Source organism: Xiphophorus hellerii, chromosome 11, assembly GCF_003331165.1.
Source record: "Xiphophorus hellerii strain 12219 chromosome 11, Xiphophorus_hellerii-4.1, whole genome shotgun sequence".
Lineage (NCBI taxonomy): Eukaryota > Metazoa > Chordata > Actinopteri > Cyprinodontiformes > Poeciliidae > Xiphophorus > Xiphophorus hellerii.
Genome location: NC_045682.1, coordinates 20,178,802 through 20,196,679, shown reverse-complemented (window position 1 = coordinate 20,196,679; position 17,878 = coordinate 20,178,802). Strand labels below are relative to the sequence as shown.

The 17,878-nt window shown below is 42.4% G+C and overlaps 1 protein-coding gene across 17 annotated transcripts in view; it reads right to left on the bottom strand.

Moving 5' to 3' along the window:
• auts2a (activator of transcription and developmental regulator AUTS2 a) overlaps positions 1 to 17,878 on the bottom strand; it is a 353,173-nt gene that overhangs the window by 3,243 nt on the left and 332,052 nt on the right. For 7 of the 17 annotated variants that reach the window (XM_032575806.1, XM_032575807.1, XM_032575814.1 and 4 more), the window contains 12 exons: positions 11,493 to 12,042; positions 9,688 to 9,971; positions 6,974 to 7,206; positions 5,987 to 6,031; positions 4,968 to 5,063; positions 3,838 to 3,909; positions 3,717 to 3,746; positions 3,001 to 3,072; positions 1,559 to 1,700; positions 1,336 to 1,437; positions 1,177 to 1,260; positions 808 to 1,057 (listed from right to left, as the gene is read on the bottom strand). In XM_032575806.1, the coding sequence (XP_032431697.1) occupies positions 808 to 1,057; positions 1,177 to 1,260; positions 1,336 to 1,437; positions 1,559 to 1,700; positions 3,001 to 3,072; positions 3,717 to 3,746; positions 3,838 to 3,909; positions 4,968 to 5,063; positions 5,987 to 6,031; positions 6,974 to 7,206; positions 9,688 to 9,971; positions 11,493 to 12,042 (1,960 nt within the window). The remainder of the gene's footprint in view (positions 1 to 807; positions 1,058 to 1,176; positions 1,261 to 1,335; positions 1,438 to 1,558; positions 1,701 to 3,000; positions 3,073 to 3,716; positions 3,747 to 3,837; positions 3,910 to 4,967; positions 5,064 to 5,986; positions 6,032 to 6,973; positions 7,207 to 9,687; positions 9,972 to 11,492; positions 12,043 to 17,878) is intronic. The other 10 variants (XM_032575811.1, XM_032575810.1, XM_032575817.1 and 7 more) reach the window with 10 other exon arrangements.

Here is a 17,878-nt window from a genome sequence, read left to right as displayed (position 1 = left end):
CAGTTTTTCTCTGGTTCACTTTACACTAGGGATGCACTAATCTTTAGAAAACCTGATCGGCCGATTCAGATTTTTGTCGATATTGTTCTTTTTTTTTTTACTGAAAAGTCCCTAAATATAGCAGCAAAGTTGCTAAGTTGGCAACAGTTGTGTCACTATTGTTAAGCCTAAGGGGTGTGACCTTAGGCTTAACAATACCCCTGTGACCTAAGGGGTTTGTCATTGTGACATAATGAGGAATTGGTTCTTCACCATTTCTACGATAATAATAAGCCTGACAAATGGCTAATGGAAATTGCATCGCTGTTGTCCATGGAGGATGCTGTCTGCAGAAATGTGTGGCGCTCTTTCCGTGACCGTTTCATAAAAGCAAAACAGAATAAGCAGAAGCGGGAGGCGTGTCCGCTAAGGTGGTCTGCGCTGTTCAAAGATGTGTTTGAATACGTTCTGTTCACAACCACATGATTGCACAACGACTGTTCAGCTTCGGATGAACAGACCCTTCAGTATCGGCAAAATGACAGTCAGCAAAAAATCAAGGAGATCAAGGCTGATTTATCAGCGCACCCTAACTTTAAATACCTCATACAGCTGCTCAGACTGAGATCAGTGGAGAAGAGCTGAATCTGAAGACATGAGACAATGACTACGGCAAAGTGTTGGATCATTTGTAGAGTTTATTAGTGATTTCTAAGGAAATATGAGACTGACTGATGAGTGTTGGTCCATTTAGCTCTTGCTTCAGCCTTTTTGTGCTCCTAAAATATAAAGAAATGGAGACTAGTTGGACATCTCTGGAGCACTCACCTGTCTTTATCGTCTTTACCGACGGAGTCCCGCTTATCCGAGTCCCGATCCCTCTCATGCGAGCTGACTGAGGCGCTCCTCTCTGAATCTCCGGGCTTCAGCCAGGGGGGCGGCGTGGGGAAGGAGGGGGGCGTGCGGTGGAGGCGGTTCCACGGCTCCTGGTGATTGCTGTTGCTGCTGCTGTTTAAGTGCTGCGGTGCGTTGGGGCCCTCCTTGTGGCCGAACAGGGAGTTGGCCGCTGTTAGGGATTCAACACGTGGAAAAAACACAAGACGCAAGTTAAATGCATATCTTGATAATTCCCTCCTCTATGTCAGTGTCTGATACATCGCGTTGTAGTGAACTGCTCATCGCGAGGCTGAAACTCACTGAGTGCTGGATTTCCGAGCCCCCCGAAGGCCGATGAACTGAGAGACCCCAGTCCTCCAAACGATGACGGCCTATTGAAAGGCTCTGTGGCGAGGCACAGAAATAACATGTTACTTCACATTTAATTAACCCGGGAATGTTTCATTTCCTGGAACAAACCAAAGGGAAGAGTCCTCTTGCCTAAGTGTGATGCTGGGGTGAGGAAGTTTCCTGGATGAGGGGGAGGGTGGCCGAAGGGACCAGCTGAAGGATGGGTAGGACCTGAGGAGGGCGAGACGACCAAAGACCGTGATGTTACCAACTTAGAGCTGATTGTTGTTAATAAAAGTTGAAGCAATAGGAACGCTGCTTTCTACTGTTAAACATGACATATACGACTGACCTGCAGCAGAGAAGAGCGTAGCAGGTCGTGCCAAGTCACTTGGGTGATGGATGGCACCAAACAGGCTGGGGCCCGGATGTCGACTGAGGAACTCGGGCTTGAGGCCAAAGTCTAGCTTGTGAGGGTCGACCTGCATCTGCTGCTGGAAGACGCCAGATCGACACAGAAACTCATGTTAGATTGGACTTTTCTCTGTTTTCTTTCTGGCTGAATATATGACCACTCTTATCTTCAGAAATGGTAGACTTCATGTAAGTTGGGTGTTTTCCTGCCATGAACCTGGTTTGTAACCTCACTCTGCATATCTTCAACAGGGCTGATGATAAATGAGGCTTTTACAAGCCACTTGTGGTGTGCTTGTGCAATAACCGGAATACCTAACTGTGTCCAAGTTTTAACCGTCAGACCAAATGATGTTGTTCAAGACAGGAAACAAATACAGTTTCCAGTTTTATATTGTCATGTAAGGAGAGGATACAGTGCAGAAGAGAAGACCCTACTCAGCTGTAGCAGCTGCCAACCATGGGGGTGGCACCATCATGCTGGTGGGTGGTAACAAAAACTCTTCAACTCCACCTCAAATCAACAGCTAGTTCAAACTTCACAATTAGGTGTTCCAACACAGCAATGATCCCAAACACATTGAAACTGGAAACATTTAAGCAAGACTATAAAAGTCAAGTCCATGGCAGGAAACCCAACCAACATAATTGAGCTTTATTATTTCTGATTAGCAAAGTAGTCAAATACCCCGCATTATGCCAAGACCTCACTAATGGATACAAAAGGTGCTTGAAGTTCAGCTTCCAAAGGGACAATTATTATTAATAATACTATTATTATTAACCTTTATTTCACCAGGAAAATCCCATTATATTAAAAATCTATTTTACAGCCTGGCAGCAGCACACAGAGTTTACAGAACATCCAGAGCAAAACAGAAAAAAGTTAACATAGTCATTAATAAATGAGTAAAAAGATTGCTGAGTTAAAACATTTACAGACAGACGATTCCTTCTCAAAATCAGCAAGAACAGCATTAAAAACCATCTGGTGACAACGTCGCCTTTAGATTCATATGTTGCTGCAACTGGTTCCAAGAAGATGGAGCAGAAAACTGAAGAGATTTCTTTCCAAGTTCAGTCCGAACTTAAGGCGCCGAAATAAGTTCTGACGACATATAAAAGTCAAGTATGTTGTTTAAAAATTTAACCCTGTTTGTGTTGTATAAAGATGTTTGTTGTATTGCCAGGCCACCCAACATTTAAAAGGTCCAGTCGCAGACAAAACCCAATGTGGCAAAGAGCCGATATGCCTCACCTAGCATTTAGGATAACTTCCATACCATGAATTTGACTTCAGTTCACAGAAAGGTTAGAATGATCAATGACTATAAAAGCTGTGGTTTGAAACTATTCAGAGACACTTAGATGAGCTCTCACCTTCACTTTCTGTTGGTGGTGATACGTCTGCCAGGCAATATGGACATGCATGGCACACCACTTCCCAGGTTTCTGTAACCACGAGACAAACACAGTCACTAACCCATCAAATAAACAACCACAACACGCAGAACACCCAACAGAAAACTTAAAGTAATCCTTTCTGGGGATTTTATTTCATAAGAATAGAATATTTCTAATCTCACTGTATGGAATTAAAATTAGCTTTGATACAAAGTTGAACAATTTAGGAATAAATTGACATGTACGTCTTTCTTTTCCATTTTTACTTGCATTGATGCAGCTTTCCTTTGTTATAGGACAGACACTCCAAATTGAAAATGTAATCACAACTCAGATTTGCTTGAATAAGGACTCTTTTTATGTTCGACTCATTGCACACAACATTCCAAAGGAAGAGCAACACTCGTTTGCACATTTTGTAGACTGGATGCCGTGAAACAAAATTACAATGATTGGTTATAAAACAAAGGTGGTGGGACAATTACAAAAGATTATGGCTTTTTTCATGGCCTTGTGTTGAGCATATTATTGGGAAACAAATAAAAATTTCTAAATCCTGATTCTGCATTTACCTCCAAACACATCTGATATTAATACCACCCACCACTCAGCCTGAACCTAATCAGAAAACTCTTTTAAAGTGTAACGGCTGTTGGTGTGTACGCAACAATGCAAGGACTGAGATGACTCACCCTCAGAATGGGCCGAAATGGATCCGTTAACTACAGGACAGACCGAGAAAAAGATGCAAACTGACTCCATAGTGACATTATTTAGTGTTGAAACATGACTGACCACAGCACACTTTCTCACCCTAGGGTCCTTTTGTAAGAACGTGTGAGGGACCGCCCCGGGTCTGGTGGACACGTCCAATGGGTTAGAGGTCTACAATGCAAAAGATGTGGATTGATTGGTTAAGAGTTTTGATTGTCTGTAATTTGTGGTAGGGTGTGACAAATTTATAGGAAACACACACAAAAAACCCAAACCCTGACAGTATGAAATTTTTAGAGTTGCATTGAGAAATGGTGACTTGTGACCAGAATTGGATGATTTTCACCTGAAAAGTCTGACCTTTTTTGATCTATGAATCCACCATACCTAAGTGCTAATTGCACTGATGACATTTTTGGGTTATGCAAAACAGACTTAGCTTTTGTTTGTATCAGAAATTTGTTTAAAAATGAAATCAGAAAAAGCTCAGAGATGTAAGAGGGTTTTTTTTTCTAAATGAAGATGTAGTTTTTGTGATAAATGTAGGATGGATGCCAATACATTTCTGTGGTTCATTCAAACTACAAGAGATTGAGAGAACAAGCAAGACTTCCAACAGGTAATAGGAAGGCTGAATGGACCATAGCTAATTTGCCACATTTTATTATTTTGAGCTTCAGACCTCTTTGTATGTCATGTAACAAACAGGATTTGGAGATGTTAGCAGGCTTTTGGGAATCTTAGAGTAATGGTAAATTCACTCAAAGCATCACAGGTGACACCTGGTAATTACAAAGTTACCGGCCAAGGCTGTCCAAAATAGTTAATAGTTAAACCCCTGTATAAACACCTTTAACTTCCTATTTTAAGTTCTAACACTAAATACACCTTTGCTGTAGAAGCTAATATTTACAATTTCCTTATCTCTGTTCTCACACAAGTAACATGACGTCACCTCTGCCCCCAGTGTAGAAAAATATTTTGGAATGCCATTCTTATGTCTTCTTATGTTAGAGTTCCTAAGGAGGAATAGGAATATTGGTATTGTTTGGCCAAAGAAGATGAGATATCGACCATAAAATTCCGATTGGTGCATCTCTACAAATTTGAGTGACTAGAAAAATATTAGGAAGCAAATAAATAGAAAAATTGTAGACATTTTTTTTTATAAATTTGAAGTGCGACTGGTCTTACTGTAAGTATGGCAACATCTCATGTTGGTGTCTTACCTTGGGTTGGAAGGCTCCCTGCAGGGAGCTGAAGGGCCCGGTTGGAGGAATGACAGGTGGGAGACCAGACATGGCTGGAGGGTATGAGTGGAAGAGCTGGAGGCAGAAAAAAGAAAAAAAAGGTTCATAGACGTGTCCACCAGGATGAGGAGATGGAACAAAGTTAATATTCAGATAGATTCAGCATACTGACATTAACTCAGGAGTTCTGCGGTTTTAAACGGTTTCATCAACTGATGTAAAAACACTCTTCTCTGCTTGTTTACATTAGATTTAATAAATTGGAGGAAAACATCCCTTTGATATGGAAATTAGAATGTTGCAATACAAGCAAATCTCATGCAAACCAAACAAGTGCCAAAGGCTTACATAAATTATCTTTTAGCAATGGATGTTTAATCGACCACTTACTACACCCAGCTCTGGTCAAACACAGCACTTTTCAGTTTGCACATCAGTTTGCGTTCTTTAACCATAAGAGATGCAGCAGAGTTATGGATTTGAGTGATTTTCAAAGCAAGCAGTTACATCAAGGGAAGTTTCAAAGTATTTGTTAGCTGTAAAAACAGTGCATTGAAAAAAATGAAGCTCTGACAAACGGCGTTAACACACAAGGGTAGAGGAATGCCTGAAAGAATTCACAACTTGCTACTTCCTGTCACTGTCTTCTTCATAGTTTGAGCCAGTAGCAACATGCGGTTGTTAATCATGTGACTCGTGTGATGCGACAAGTGTCTACATTGCAGTTTTGCAAAATAAACCAATTTTGATGGGCCAAAAAAAAAAAAAAACCACCTAATGCCAAAAGTTTTTTTTAACCAAAAAAACAATTTTTTTCCAAATTGACGTGTTTTCAATAAGTCATTCTATGCCTGAAAAGTCAAATTGCACAATTAAATAATCAATGGAAATGCAGCTACAAACACACACACAAACACAGAGGGACAACACCAGCAGTGGCATGACAGGAAAGCAACAATTAGCTACACACTGAGATAGTAGGCAGTAGGGAAACTCACACTGTGTCTGTAGAAGGGATCGACTTTTGTTGGGTATTTGTCAAACTGTAGGAGAAATGAAAGAGAGCTGAGTACAGAAGTGTAAAGAGGAGAGGTCCAGCGGTTCACGTGTGTGTTATCAGGACTCCAGACATCACAAACTACATTCGAGAACTAAGGACATGCAAACAAAACAAGATCGAAGACGGGAAATAAGATTCGAGTTAAACCGCCCCAAACGCCAGCCTGTTTTTATTCTCCCTGCTTGTGATCATGTGAAGACCTTGTAAACCAGTGTGGGTTGGCTCTCGTTTGGTTGCAGGCTCAGGGCGGACATTTCCACAGTCGAGACTAAACAGTGTGGCCATAAAGAGGCTTTTTATGGCCTCATTAGCTGTCAGAGGCTTTGCCACAATGCCTTTGAGGTATCTTTAGAGCCAAGCCCATGCTCTGTGGGCCACGCAGTTATGAATGCGTGAGTATTTATGTCAGGCACCCATTGCCTGTGGTCGTCCCTAACAGACAGCAGCGGTTCTAATGCAGCACATTTGCCAGTAATGAAAACCCCCAAACGGGACCAAATGATGTCATTAAATTCAGAATGAATTAAGAGTATTATGTTCTGAAAGCTGGCTCTGAACTTAACATGCTTTGGGCGACTTATTTCCAATTTAGAAAATAACAGCATTCAAAAGCCTGGAGTTTTAGAGTTTGCCAGAGAAAACGGTTAAAAATTTAAAAAAAAGAAAGAAAGAAAAGAGATTTTCTGGGAGAATAAAGGAGCTGCTGTAGCGAACACATGGTCATCATAGAAGAAACCGACACGGAACCCTCAGTTCCCCACAGCTCACCGCAGCATGCTGCTGGCACACCATGTCCACATGGTGTAAAATCTTTGCTCTCACAACCACAAACCACCGTCACCCTCCTCCCTTTATAACAGTGATCATTAAAACACAGGCATGAAAACTCTTGAACCCAACAACAGTGTGTTCTACTTATCCTCACATTTCTGGTTGGGGTACGCACCATAGGTGGTGCTGGGGTGGGCATGATGGCGTGGGGGAAGGGCGTGAACGTGTGCTGGTGCGTGTGCTGGTGGGTGTGTTGGTGCTGATGCTGATGTTGGTGCTGGTGGAACTCTGTTCGCAGGTAGGGCGGTGGGCCCAGCGAGGCGCCGCGGTCTGCACTCTGAGAGGCCAGGAATCGGGTGTTGAGCTCCTGACGGAGAAGGTCTTGTTCTGGAAACGAGGGAGTTGAGAGAAAGAGCCGGTTTGTTAATCAGGTGACTTTAAGGAAGAGGTTTCCTTAAACGGACACACACTTGGTATTGGCTTGATATTTGAATATTCATCAATCAGAACTTTTTATTCAGACATATAATCCATAATAAACACAAACTCACCAAAGAACAACAAAAAACGTTATTATTTAAAGATGCAAAGTTCCAAATTTCGAGCCAGATTTATACAATATTTGTAAAATGATACTTTGATTTCTGTTATTAAATAAAATATTACTTGAAATAAAAATACATATTTAATTAATGGATAATGGTTGTCATAATTTAAATATACTTCAGTGAAAAATTGTGTATTGGACTCGCTGGACTGTAATGTATTCACGCCATCAATGCGCCCTCTGGTGGACCCACCAAAATAAGACCTCTACCTTTATAATACACACATTTTTTAATGAGACTTATTATTATTAGACTGTACAAAATTGTATCCCATTTGTTCATGGGAAGCAAATTTATTACTCCGCCTGTATTACTGTTTTTTAATCTATTTGTTGCCACTCTCTTTAACTCGTACTCTATTTTTACGATCGCAATGAAATACAAACAGAAAAAAAGAAATAAAAATATCCTCCTGGGAGTATCACTTTCAGCAGATGCGCAAATAAGTTAATGGTACGGATCGTGCTTTCCAGACAGACTGTGGAATGATACGGTCACTAACTATGCTATGAGCAGAGGTGACGTCACACTGTGCGTGTGAGAGAAAGTTGACTAACTGTAAAAGAAAGAATGATAATAGATTAGAAGTTGAAACTGTCTTAAACAAATTTATTTAGCAATGACTGAGTTTAGAGCAGCCAGTATTACTAAAGCTGCTTCCAAGTCCAGATGTTCCACTACATTTAGTCTTCCAGCTAACTGCTAAAAGTCTCTCTGAATTGAACGAACCACAAACATGTAACATGTGGTATAAAATACAATTTTAGTTCTGGAAGCCTCTTATGTCTCTGCTTTTCTCCAATTTTTTAAACACCCCACTGATGCTAATAATAGCTAGTGTGAACCTGGTCTCTAAATAACAACCACACTGAAGGTTGTTGTTTTTATTGCAACCTGTCAGTGCTTTGGAACAGTGCATACATTAACGTAGGTGATTTTATGTTATTTATCTCTCTCACTTTGTTCCAACCTTTTTTCTGTTACACTTCAAATGTGAGCTGAAGAAATTAATAAGATATAACTTTCATTTTAGGAAAGTCTTCAGTTGCACCTAGGGTAACTTTCGTTAATATCGTAGCCTGCTGGTTTAACAGATATATTGCAGCAATATTGGAAGGAGTCCAATCCTAATATTATATGTTGTTTTCACTTAAGGATATATTAGATTATTAACACTGCTCCAGAGTCATTATTTCTGCACTTTCCCTATGGCTTGTATGATATTACATGTAAAAACATCATTGCATTACACAGGAAGATGTAAAACCATGAAAAAAAAATTCAACTAAAGAAAGAAGCAGGAAATGAACACAATCATCAGCATGTCTTGCTGAATTTAAGCAAAGCTCAAGTTGATGCGGTTTGTCTGACAGCAGGACCAGTCAAACGCTGTGATTGGACACTCCGCAGCCCCTCTGAGGCAGCAGCATCTGCTGTTCTAATAGTCTTTATGCAGCCTGTGGAGAAAGAATGGGTGTCCAAGTAATCAACGGCTTTTCTCCTGAATTCAACAAACTCTGACATGAGAGAGTCTCTCCTCCTGGACAACCTGTTCACTTCTGTTCCTCTGTGAATTGTTGCGATATATATTTTAATTTTTAACTTTATTTGGTTGAATTTTCTCCTCATAAACGCTTCATGAGTATCTTTTTTAGCAAAATCTAAGTCCATTTATTCTGTATTGAATAAATTGGCTTCTTCCTCATGAACATTTTTGCTGGGGAAAATGGAAATAAACACTCTTCAATGTGCCGTGACATTTGACCTGACTGTTGCAAAGTCCGCTGGCTGTCAGTTTGTACAATGGTGGTTCTTGGTTTTATGGCACCGTGGCCAAGTCCCTACCTGTTATGTCTCCTCCTCTTTATGTATTTAAAGACGTAATAAATACCTCTCTTATTTAAAAATTTGTTTTAAGTCATTTCTACAACAACCCAGCTTGTCTGAATCAGTCGTAACATTTTAGATATTCCACTAGAGATGACCAAAAGCAGTCTAGATTCCTTAAAAAAGCACAAAGGTGGCTTGTAAAAACTACCTATGAGAGCAGATAGCATAGAATTACACTGAATAGATCTGTCCTTATTTTTCCCCAATATCTGGAACGATACAGATGTTAATATCTCTAGATCAGATGCTTTAAAATCTGAAAACATTTCAAATGTCATGCAACGTTTTTTTTTTCGTTTTTTTTTTTTTTTTTATGGGAAAGTCCTCTGACACACCACTTGAGGGCGACATTGTTTCCAAAGTAGCTTACCTGAATAGGCACTCCCAGCAGCGGGATGTCCAGGTACTGGCAGGGTGCTTGATGTCAGTGGTGGTGGTGGAGGCAATGCTGCTGGAGTCGCAAACATATTGGGGTGATGAGGATGTGGCGAGGGCTGCAGCGCAGAGGGGAAGCTGTTGGGGGCGCTCTGGTTGGCCGCCAGAGAAAGAGGGAAGGTGGCAGCTGCCGGAGCAGGCGGCTGGTTGGGAAGGTGCAAGGCGGGAGTGGAGGATCCGTGCAGCTTGGTGCCTGGGGTGCTGCTCCTGCTGCTGCTGCTGGTGGTGGAAATGGAAGAAGCAGGAAGAAGGAAGCCAAAGTTAAGCCAGGCACGATTAGTCAAATTTAACACTTGTTACTGCACATCCCCGCGTCTCCATCTGTTTCCACATTCAATTCCCAGTACGCTGTTTTCACACCTCCGCTGCCTTCCATTTACAATCTCCTCCCTGCCTCACTCTGGTGTTTTCACAGAATCCAGGGCTAACCGGATCTGTGAAAACACCAAATTCGCAACACCCTCAGATGCAAATAAACCGCCGCTGGCAGACAACAGATTGAGCATCTGTCTTTGAACAGCTCCTGCTAAAGCACTTCCTCCAGAGCCAGGTAGGGAACATGTGCATCAGAAATGGGATGAGAGGGATAGAGAGCGTGCGCAAGCATGTTAGCAAACAGTCTTTTGTGGTATGTGTGGGTTCTCCCCAGGGGCAGTCACAGAGCCTGCGTCTCCGCAGCTCCCTGCTTTGAGCCTAAAAGCTCATTTGCAGCGCTCACTCCTCTCGGTGGGCGCCGGCCGTGATTATTCACAGCGGGTGCCAGGCCGTGTTGCCATGCTGGCAAGCTTTTGGAGCTGGCGCAGCGAGGAGCGGGCAAAGCCAAGTCCCAGGAGCCCGTGAGGCAAAGCTGATGATGGGACAGAGTTGGTTCTGAAGAAGTCTTAGATTACCAACAGCCGTAAAGGACCCAGTGGACTAGCATGGACAATAAATCAAGCTTGATTATGCTTTGTCTGAACAGATAAATTGGAACGCTACAATAGGCTTTATGTAATACGGGGAAAATAATCCTTATAGTGAGGGAATTAGATATTTAGACCATATGGCTATTTCAATTCTGAAACATATACCACAAATAACGCTGTAATTCTAATAAATCACAGCTGAGGAATGTCAAACTTAGCCAAGGGACAGCTTAAATCAGGGGTGTCCAAAGTAGGGGTGCACTAATCGCAGTTTTCTGGCTGATCACCAATTACTGATCTTCAAGGAGCCTGACATGCCGATTCCGATTTTGGCCGATCACGATTCTGGGTATTAGCCAAAGATACCACGAGCCAAAGACAAATGAAAAATCCTACAACCGCTAAAATTTGACGCCACTCCGTATTTTGTGAAGAAGGAAGTTGCATTCATGTCTTGTTCAGAGGTAAGTAGCTTTTTCAAAGGGTTTGGTTTGTTTGACACAACGCAGTGTGAAAGCAAACCGCACCAAAATGTAACAAATATTGCAACTTTGGTCCCCAATCAAACCAAGTCTATTGGACTATCAGGTTAAAAAGACCCTAAATTGTTAATTTCTACTTTGCTTTTTGAAAAATAATGCTTGTTTAAATCACAAAAATTAAAGATTTATAATTTCTTAGCATTTCTTTAACGGGAAAAAAAGTGCATTCAACTCAGAGATTTTAGACAAAGTTCAAAAAGTTTGGACACCACCAGCTTAAATCAGCCGGGCCTGACAGGCTTTCGGCTCAGCGTTTGTGGAAATGTTGAGTTCTTGATGTTTTGATGCATTACCTGTGGCCGTTGAGGTTGAGGCCGTTGTAAGCAGAAAGGGGCCTGGGGTGGCAACGTGATGGGGGCCGATGAGGCCCCGCCTGATTGGGGTGCTGTTGGTGGGGGTTATGGGTCGGAAGGGCGGGGGACGGAGGCTGCGGATGAAGACTCGTTGTTGGTTGAGGCCTAGTGTGGGTACGGTGTTCTGGCTGTGGCTGGGGTCGGGGAAGAGGAGGTGATGAGGTCTCCTGGCTCTGGGCAAGAGGCAGGGCTGCAGGGGTCCGAGGGGCGGGGAGAGCCTCAGAGCGTGGAAGAGGCAGGGCCGGAGTCGGAACCTGGGCAGAGCTGTTTGTTAGGGTCTGAAGAGGGGCTGGGGTCTGGGCGACGGAGGCCTCGGGCTGCGGCAGGGGGAGAGCTGGACTTAAGATGCTGGATTCAGGAGGCTGAGGGTCCCTGCAGCTCTCCTGGCTCCGTTCCTGACTCCGCTCTAGGCCTGACACCTTGAGGAGGCCCGGGCCGTGAGGCTCCTGGCTGCCATTGGTGGAGAGAGCATTGATGCCAAAATCTGGACCTATGAAAAACACACAAAGGAGACGAAGCAGAAAAAAATAACACCTTCAGTAACGAGGATTGGACCAAAACTGATATAAACAGGGAACAAGAACTAGAATAAATACATAATCGAGATGAAATAGATATCTGACATGAAATTGTGTTCCCTTAAACAGTTCTGATAAGCATTGGAAGCAAGTATATTTTTAGTTTAAACTTTACTCACTGTTACTTCCCTTACAATCAGTACGATTCATTTTTATAAAAAAAATAACAAAAGTAACAGGTGATAATTTTTAAACAATAATTCCTTGCATCTGGCTCAAAAACATGGAGAAGCAGTCATTATCGTCATTATCATCATCATCACCAACTTTACTAAAGACACAAACAGATCCATATGATGAATGTTTAATGTTTTATTTGTATTTTTTTTTATGTATTTCTTATTTTGTATTAAAAAAAATTAAGTGGTTAAATTAAAAATCTGCAGAATGTGTCAAATGTTTTACTGATTAATTGATTAGTATTCTGAATAATTGGTTACTACAATAATCGTTAGTTGCAGCCCTGATATGTAATAACAGTGAAGGTTACAGCTGTTACACAAGGAGCAATGGTTAAGTTAAGGTTAGGTTAAAAACACGGAGTATGAAGTAACTGATTATGTATGAAGATTCTAGTCAGTCTGGTGAGATTTTGTTTGATAAAACTTCAATAATTGCAGCAAACATGCTATTAAAAACACCAACATGCAAATTAATCCAGCGAAAGACTAATAACGGCTGTGCTGTTGAAACCACACAGAACAATAGATAATAAGCTCCATCCAGGGTATTCCTCTGCAGAGACCTCATCCAACAGAACAAAGTGCTCAGACATCAGCAGTCAGCTCTAGAGGCAGAGAGGCTCATGGGGGATGACAGCGCATACATAAACTGTAATTAACGCTCCTGGGGCCTCATGGGGTTCTGGCAAGGGGCTCCTCCCCCACCACTTCCTGAAGCCAACTAAATCCTTTACCTGCCAAAAAGGTGTATACGGGCCCCAGGTCCCCTGGGTGGAGACAGCAGCCAGCTGTCACTGGGGGCTTCCATCTCCCTGACAAACCTCTCCCACCAGCCCAACTCCACCGGGAGCGGGCTCCGTCATTAGCAAAGAAACGCACAGCAAGGACTCACAGCTCCATGTACAGGTGTTGATGTTATTTAAAAAGGGCAGTATGTATTTTCCTGACACATGGTGCCATTTTAGAGCACAATCAAGTAATTATATCACCTTCAGTCATTATAAAAATGCTATATATATCAAATATGACTTTGATTTTGTAAATTAACAGCTCAAAATTGGTCTGTTTAAAAACCGATGTTCTCTCTGAAGCTGCTTTTAGGAAGTCATCACAACACTGCTCCTCTGTTAACCCTTTAGCAATATTTTAGCTCTTATGATGAGCTCAGCAGATGCACAGTTCTACCAGGTGTTTGCTAATTGCTGCTGGCTAGTCTGAAGGAGCAGACTGCAGGAGTTGCATTGAGGGCTAATCTGTTAGGCAGAAGCTGGAAAGTTTGGATACTGCAGCTCAGAGGAGGAGCTTCATCGCAAAGGCAGCGCTAGCTGCACCCAGGCGGTTGAAACAATTAAAGGATTTCTCAAACACGCATGAAAGAATCAAGTCAATTATGAGGAAATAACATAACATGATGTAAAGCTCAAAGAAAGTTGGTTTGATTGTAACGGTTAGAGGAGGCCATTGTTGATAGATCAGAATCAGGACGCACTGACTCTTGCACCAGGCATGGTTAGTTGTACAAGCAACTGTTCAAAATGCACATCCTGAGCTTCAAAGTTACCCAGAGTCTTTTTTCTTTCCTGTCATGTGCACCATCTCAGCACGAAACCATCCACTCGGCCCTCATGTGCATGAGCAACCAAGTAAGCCCAGCAGCAGTCTCCCTAATCCACGTCAATCTTCTCCACTTACAAATGTTATTATCGGTCAAGAGAGACTGCTGCCGGCAAACAACTTCACCGCGGCAGACGGGGGAGAGGAGGAATTCCCAACTCTCCCACTGCACCCCGGCGTCCCTGAGGTCCACGGCTTGTTTTGAGAATGTGCTAACACGTTAAAAAGAAGGTGTCTATTCTGGTCATAATGAACACTCCAGGGCCGCGCAGAGCGGAGAAGAAAGGAGTAGTATCCGCCAGCTTCCCTCCCACGGGGGTTCATTTGTCAGTCTTCTTCATCCCTGAAAACAAATAAGTGCAATTCCCACTTGGGATCCTCAGAACGTAGAGAGCCCTTGCTGTTTCTCAGTGTTTCAGTGGTAATGCGGTTTCTAACTAGTTCACGTCGCTTGGCAGAGCATAGTCGGGAAAATGAGGCCTGTGTGTGCTTTGTGTGTGTGGTCAGAGAGAGAAAAGCCTGACTTTACAAGTAAAGGAGATACAGGAGGACTTTAGGACGGTCAGCTGGGGTTGTGTGAGTGAACAGGAAAGCCCTTCATTAGGGGTGGATGTCATGGGACACAGTGATTGACTTGGGAGGTACGAGTCATTATCTGAGGGTAAGCCATGCCCAACAGTTCACTATTAGCTGTACCTCCCTATGTACTCAAAGGTACACAGCAGCTTAACCAATATGCCTGTAAGAAAAGTAAAACCTTTTTAAACTGGCATCGAAAAGGCACAGAGACCTTTTACCTCTTTCTTAGGATGTTTTTTAATGTCAGGTTAAAATTAAACTTGCCCAACTTTCAGCTTGATCATCCCAGACTGGTCTCCATTTGACTGGAAACTCAAAAGTCCACTTGTTTTCTGATCTTTAAGTAGACTATGTTGACAACACTCTTCAGTAGAAGAGGTGATGTAGCCAACGTTTACCTTGTTGGCTGCTATCATTGCGCCACTACCACCTGTACAGTAGTGTCAACATCGGCCATAGTCACGGTTTGCATATCCTGGTTGGTTTGCTCCAAACCAGTAGATGGAAACACGCCTAATTCCTAATTTCCTTTTAGAAAATTGTAAAAGTTTGCTAAACATTCACATGACAGTTGGATGGAAACATATCTAGTGAGGTGCTTAAATGACACCAAAGGAAACACAGAAATGTAGCAAGACATTTAAAAGCTATTTTCCAGCCATGACTACTGTTCATTCAAGGAGCAAGTGTGAGAGTCAAACTTTCAGAAGATGGCAGTAAACCTGAACAGAGAACAGAAAAGTATCTCTGTTGCATCTTTTTGAGCTTTCAACATCTGCCTGCTGTGGAACATTCAGGATTTTTAAAACCTGACAGTCTTTTATAGATCCAGGACTTCACCTAAAGATTCCCATTCTACTGCATATACCAATAGGTTCTAGTAATTCATTTAGCTACTGCTGACATTATATTGAGTCTTCAGGGTTAAAAGACCTGTCTGTATATTGATCAGTTTACAGAGCTTCATTAGCAAGCTGCCACTTGAGAGACACATTTTAAACCCTTATTGCACAAAGTGCCACAGAGCAACAAGAGGCAGTGCATGCCAGCACGAGTTCGGCATGCACTGTGGTAATAATGAGAACAGCTAAATATTTTGCATACTGCATTTGTGTCATCACTGGAAACAGACAACCTTATATAAATAATTAATAGACAGCTTCCAATAACACCAACAGCTTTCAGCCAAGCACCTGTCTCGCTACAAAATACATTAGTGATCACCTCGAGCCAAAACCGCTTTGCTTATCCCTGGGATTCAATGTGTGTTTATGTGCAGGGTTATTACAACCAGCTCAGAGTCTGGTGACATTCTGACAAATTGATGGCTGCAGAGACCTCTGTGACACGCCAAGCCTCCTGTCCTGGCCGTCACTCCTTCCGTCAGTTTCACCTTGAAATAGCGCCTCCACGCATTCCGCGGCCGCGTACTCGACTATGGAATTTCAACCGAGCAGGGGTCACATAGCTTAAATCATGCAAAACCAACAACCTAACACATACCACAGGAGGGACAGGACTGGCAGCCAAGCCCTGACTACTGTGTGTCTATGTCACAGATATGGAGTTAGTGTTGGGGCCTGTGGTCCTTATCTTACCAGCTCAATAAAGGAAAAATCTGCTACCATCCCTCTCTGGGAAGAGAGAAGTGGCAAGCTGAATGACATCTTAGCCAGCAATAAAACGTCTTCAACATTCCTCTTGCTGACTTTAGTTGCTCAATATTTGGAAGCGTGGCTAACACGGACTGAATAGCTTCGTTCACTTCCTCCGCCGCCATTGCCATGCTACAACTACAGACAGACTACAATTCAAAAAACAGCGCAGGAACTCAACATCACCATTCACAACTCCTCCTTTTCGCTGATGAAATGCATCCTGAGAAATTGAGCTCAATGGGGCAAATCCCAGACAGAACACTGAAGGAAATGAGCATTGAGCGGAATTTTGTAGATAGGCAAAGGTGAGGCTAATGCTTGGTATTCAGTTAATCAATTCATTTAATTAGTACCACCTGGTTCCAGCTTACATTCCTAACTTACATATGAGTGGTAAAGGTTTTCACACCCTGCTTCACTCATTTGGTTTTTGGGATATTGAAGCTTAGAATTAAAGACATGTTTCCTTTTTTCAACCATGTTTAAACAGCAGGGTAAAGAATTGACAGCACAGTGGACCCCAGGTTTTTCTGGTAGCTAGCCACTTGCAATTTAACTATTCAGTTACATTTGGTTCAAACACCAGATGTACCACAGAAGCTAACGTCTACAGTGTCAAGGAAAATAAATGACGCTCCTGGATTCGTTGCTTTGCAAAAGCCAGCCAATAGCGAGTCAAGCAGCATTGTGCAAAGGTTTTTCAGCTTCCCCAGCTGCATTTTCTATTGAATATTTCAGAAATAAACCACAAATAGGCTAATTTTTGGTGTTAATTTCCATAAAAAAATCTGCAAATGGGTGAATCCATGAATCCTGGACTGCAAATAGGTGGGGGTCCACTGTAATTCACTCAGTAAGTAATCATCAAATATATGTAGCAGGTATCACTGATTATATAAAACAGACAGCATCTAACATACAGGATATGGATGTTACCAATTCATTAAGCGTAACTAGCACGTCAGTGTAACTTCTGTTTCCTTCAGCCAAAACAAAAGCCAAGGGGAAATAACGCCCCCAGGTTGCCAGACAGTAATCTAGGGTATGACACTGTACAGCATAAAAATGCCTTTCAAAAAGAAAGTGCTGGCATCTATAGATGCCAGAGTTGTCCGTCAGCTGTCAGAAACCTCCAAAGGTCCAATTGTTCACTGTCACAAGAAACATTTCTGCGATTCTCCATCTCACTTCCTTTTTCGTGAGCATCAGCAGAATCCGGCCCATACCCCTCAGATATAATATTGATCCCGAATCGATTCATTTTTGCTTATACCAAGTGTAGCAGGATTTAAAGCAGATAAACAACGGGCCGCCTTGAGGCTGCACTGTCTCCTCGCATCACACACACACTTCCTGCAGGAAGCTGAGAAACAGACAGACACACACGGTTTGCTCAGGTTGAATCAATTTAAATATCCGCCGCACTGAATAAGAATCCATGTTGCATCAGTGTGTCTCGGTAAACAGTAATTACAATCAGGACTCCCCTCTGTGCTGGGCTATCAGAAACTGGTTCCATAAAATCTGGCTGAATGGTTTCATCGTCTCTAATATTGCAGAATGCTTGAAGACGTTTTGTCCTCAAGCTTCAGCATGAAAACAATTCAGTTTCTGAGGGGAGAAATCACTCCTGAAGCCTGCTCGTCCACTTCCTCCATATTTTGTCTGACGACAACATTAGGGTTGTAATTGAGCAGCAAGTGTAGATGGTTCGG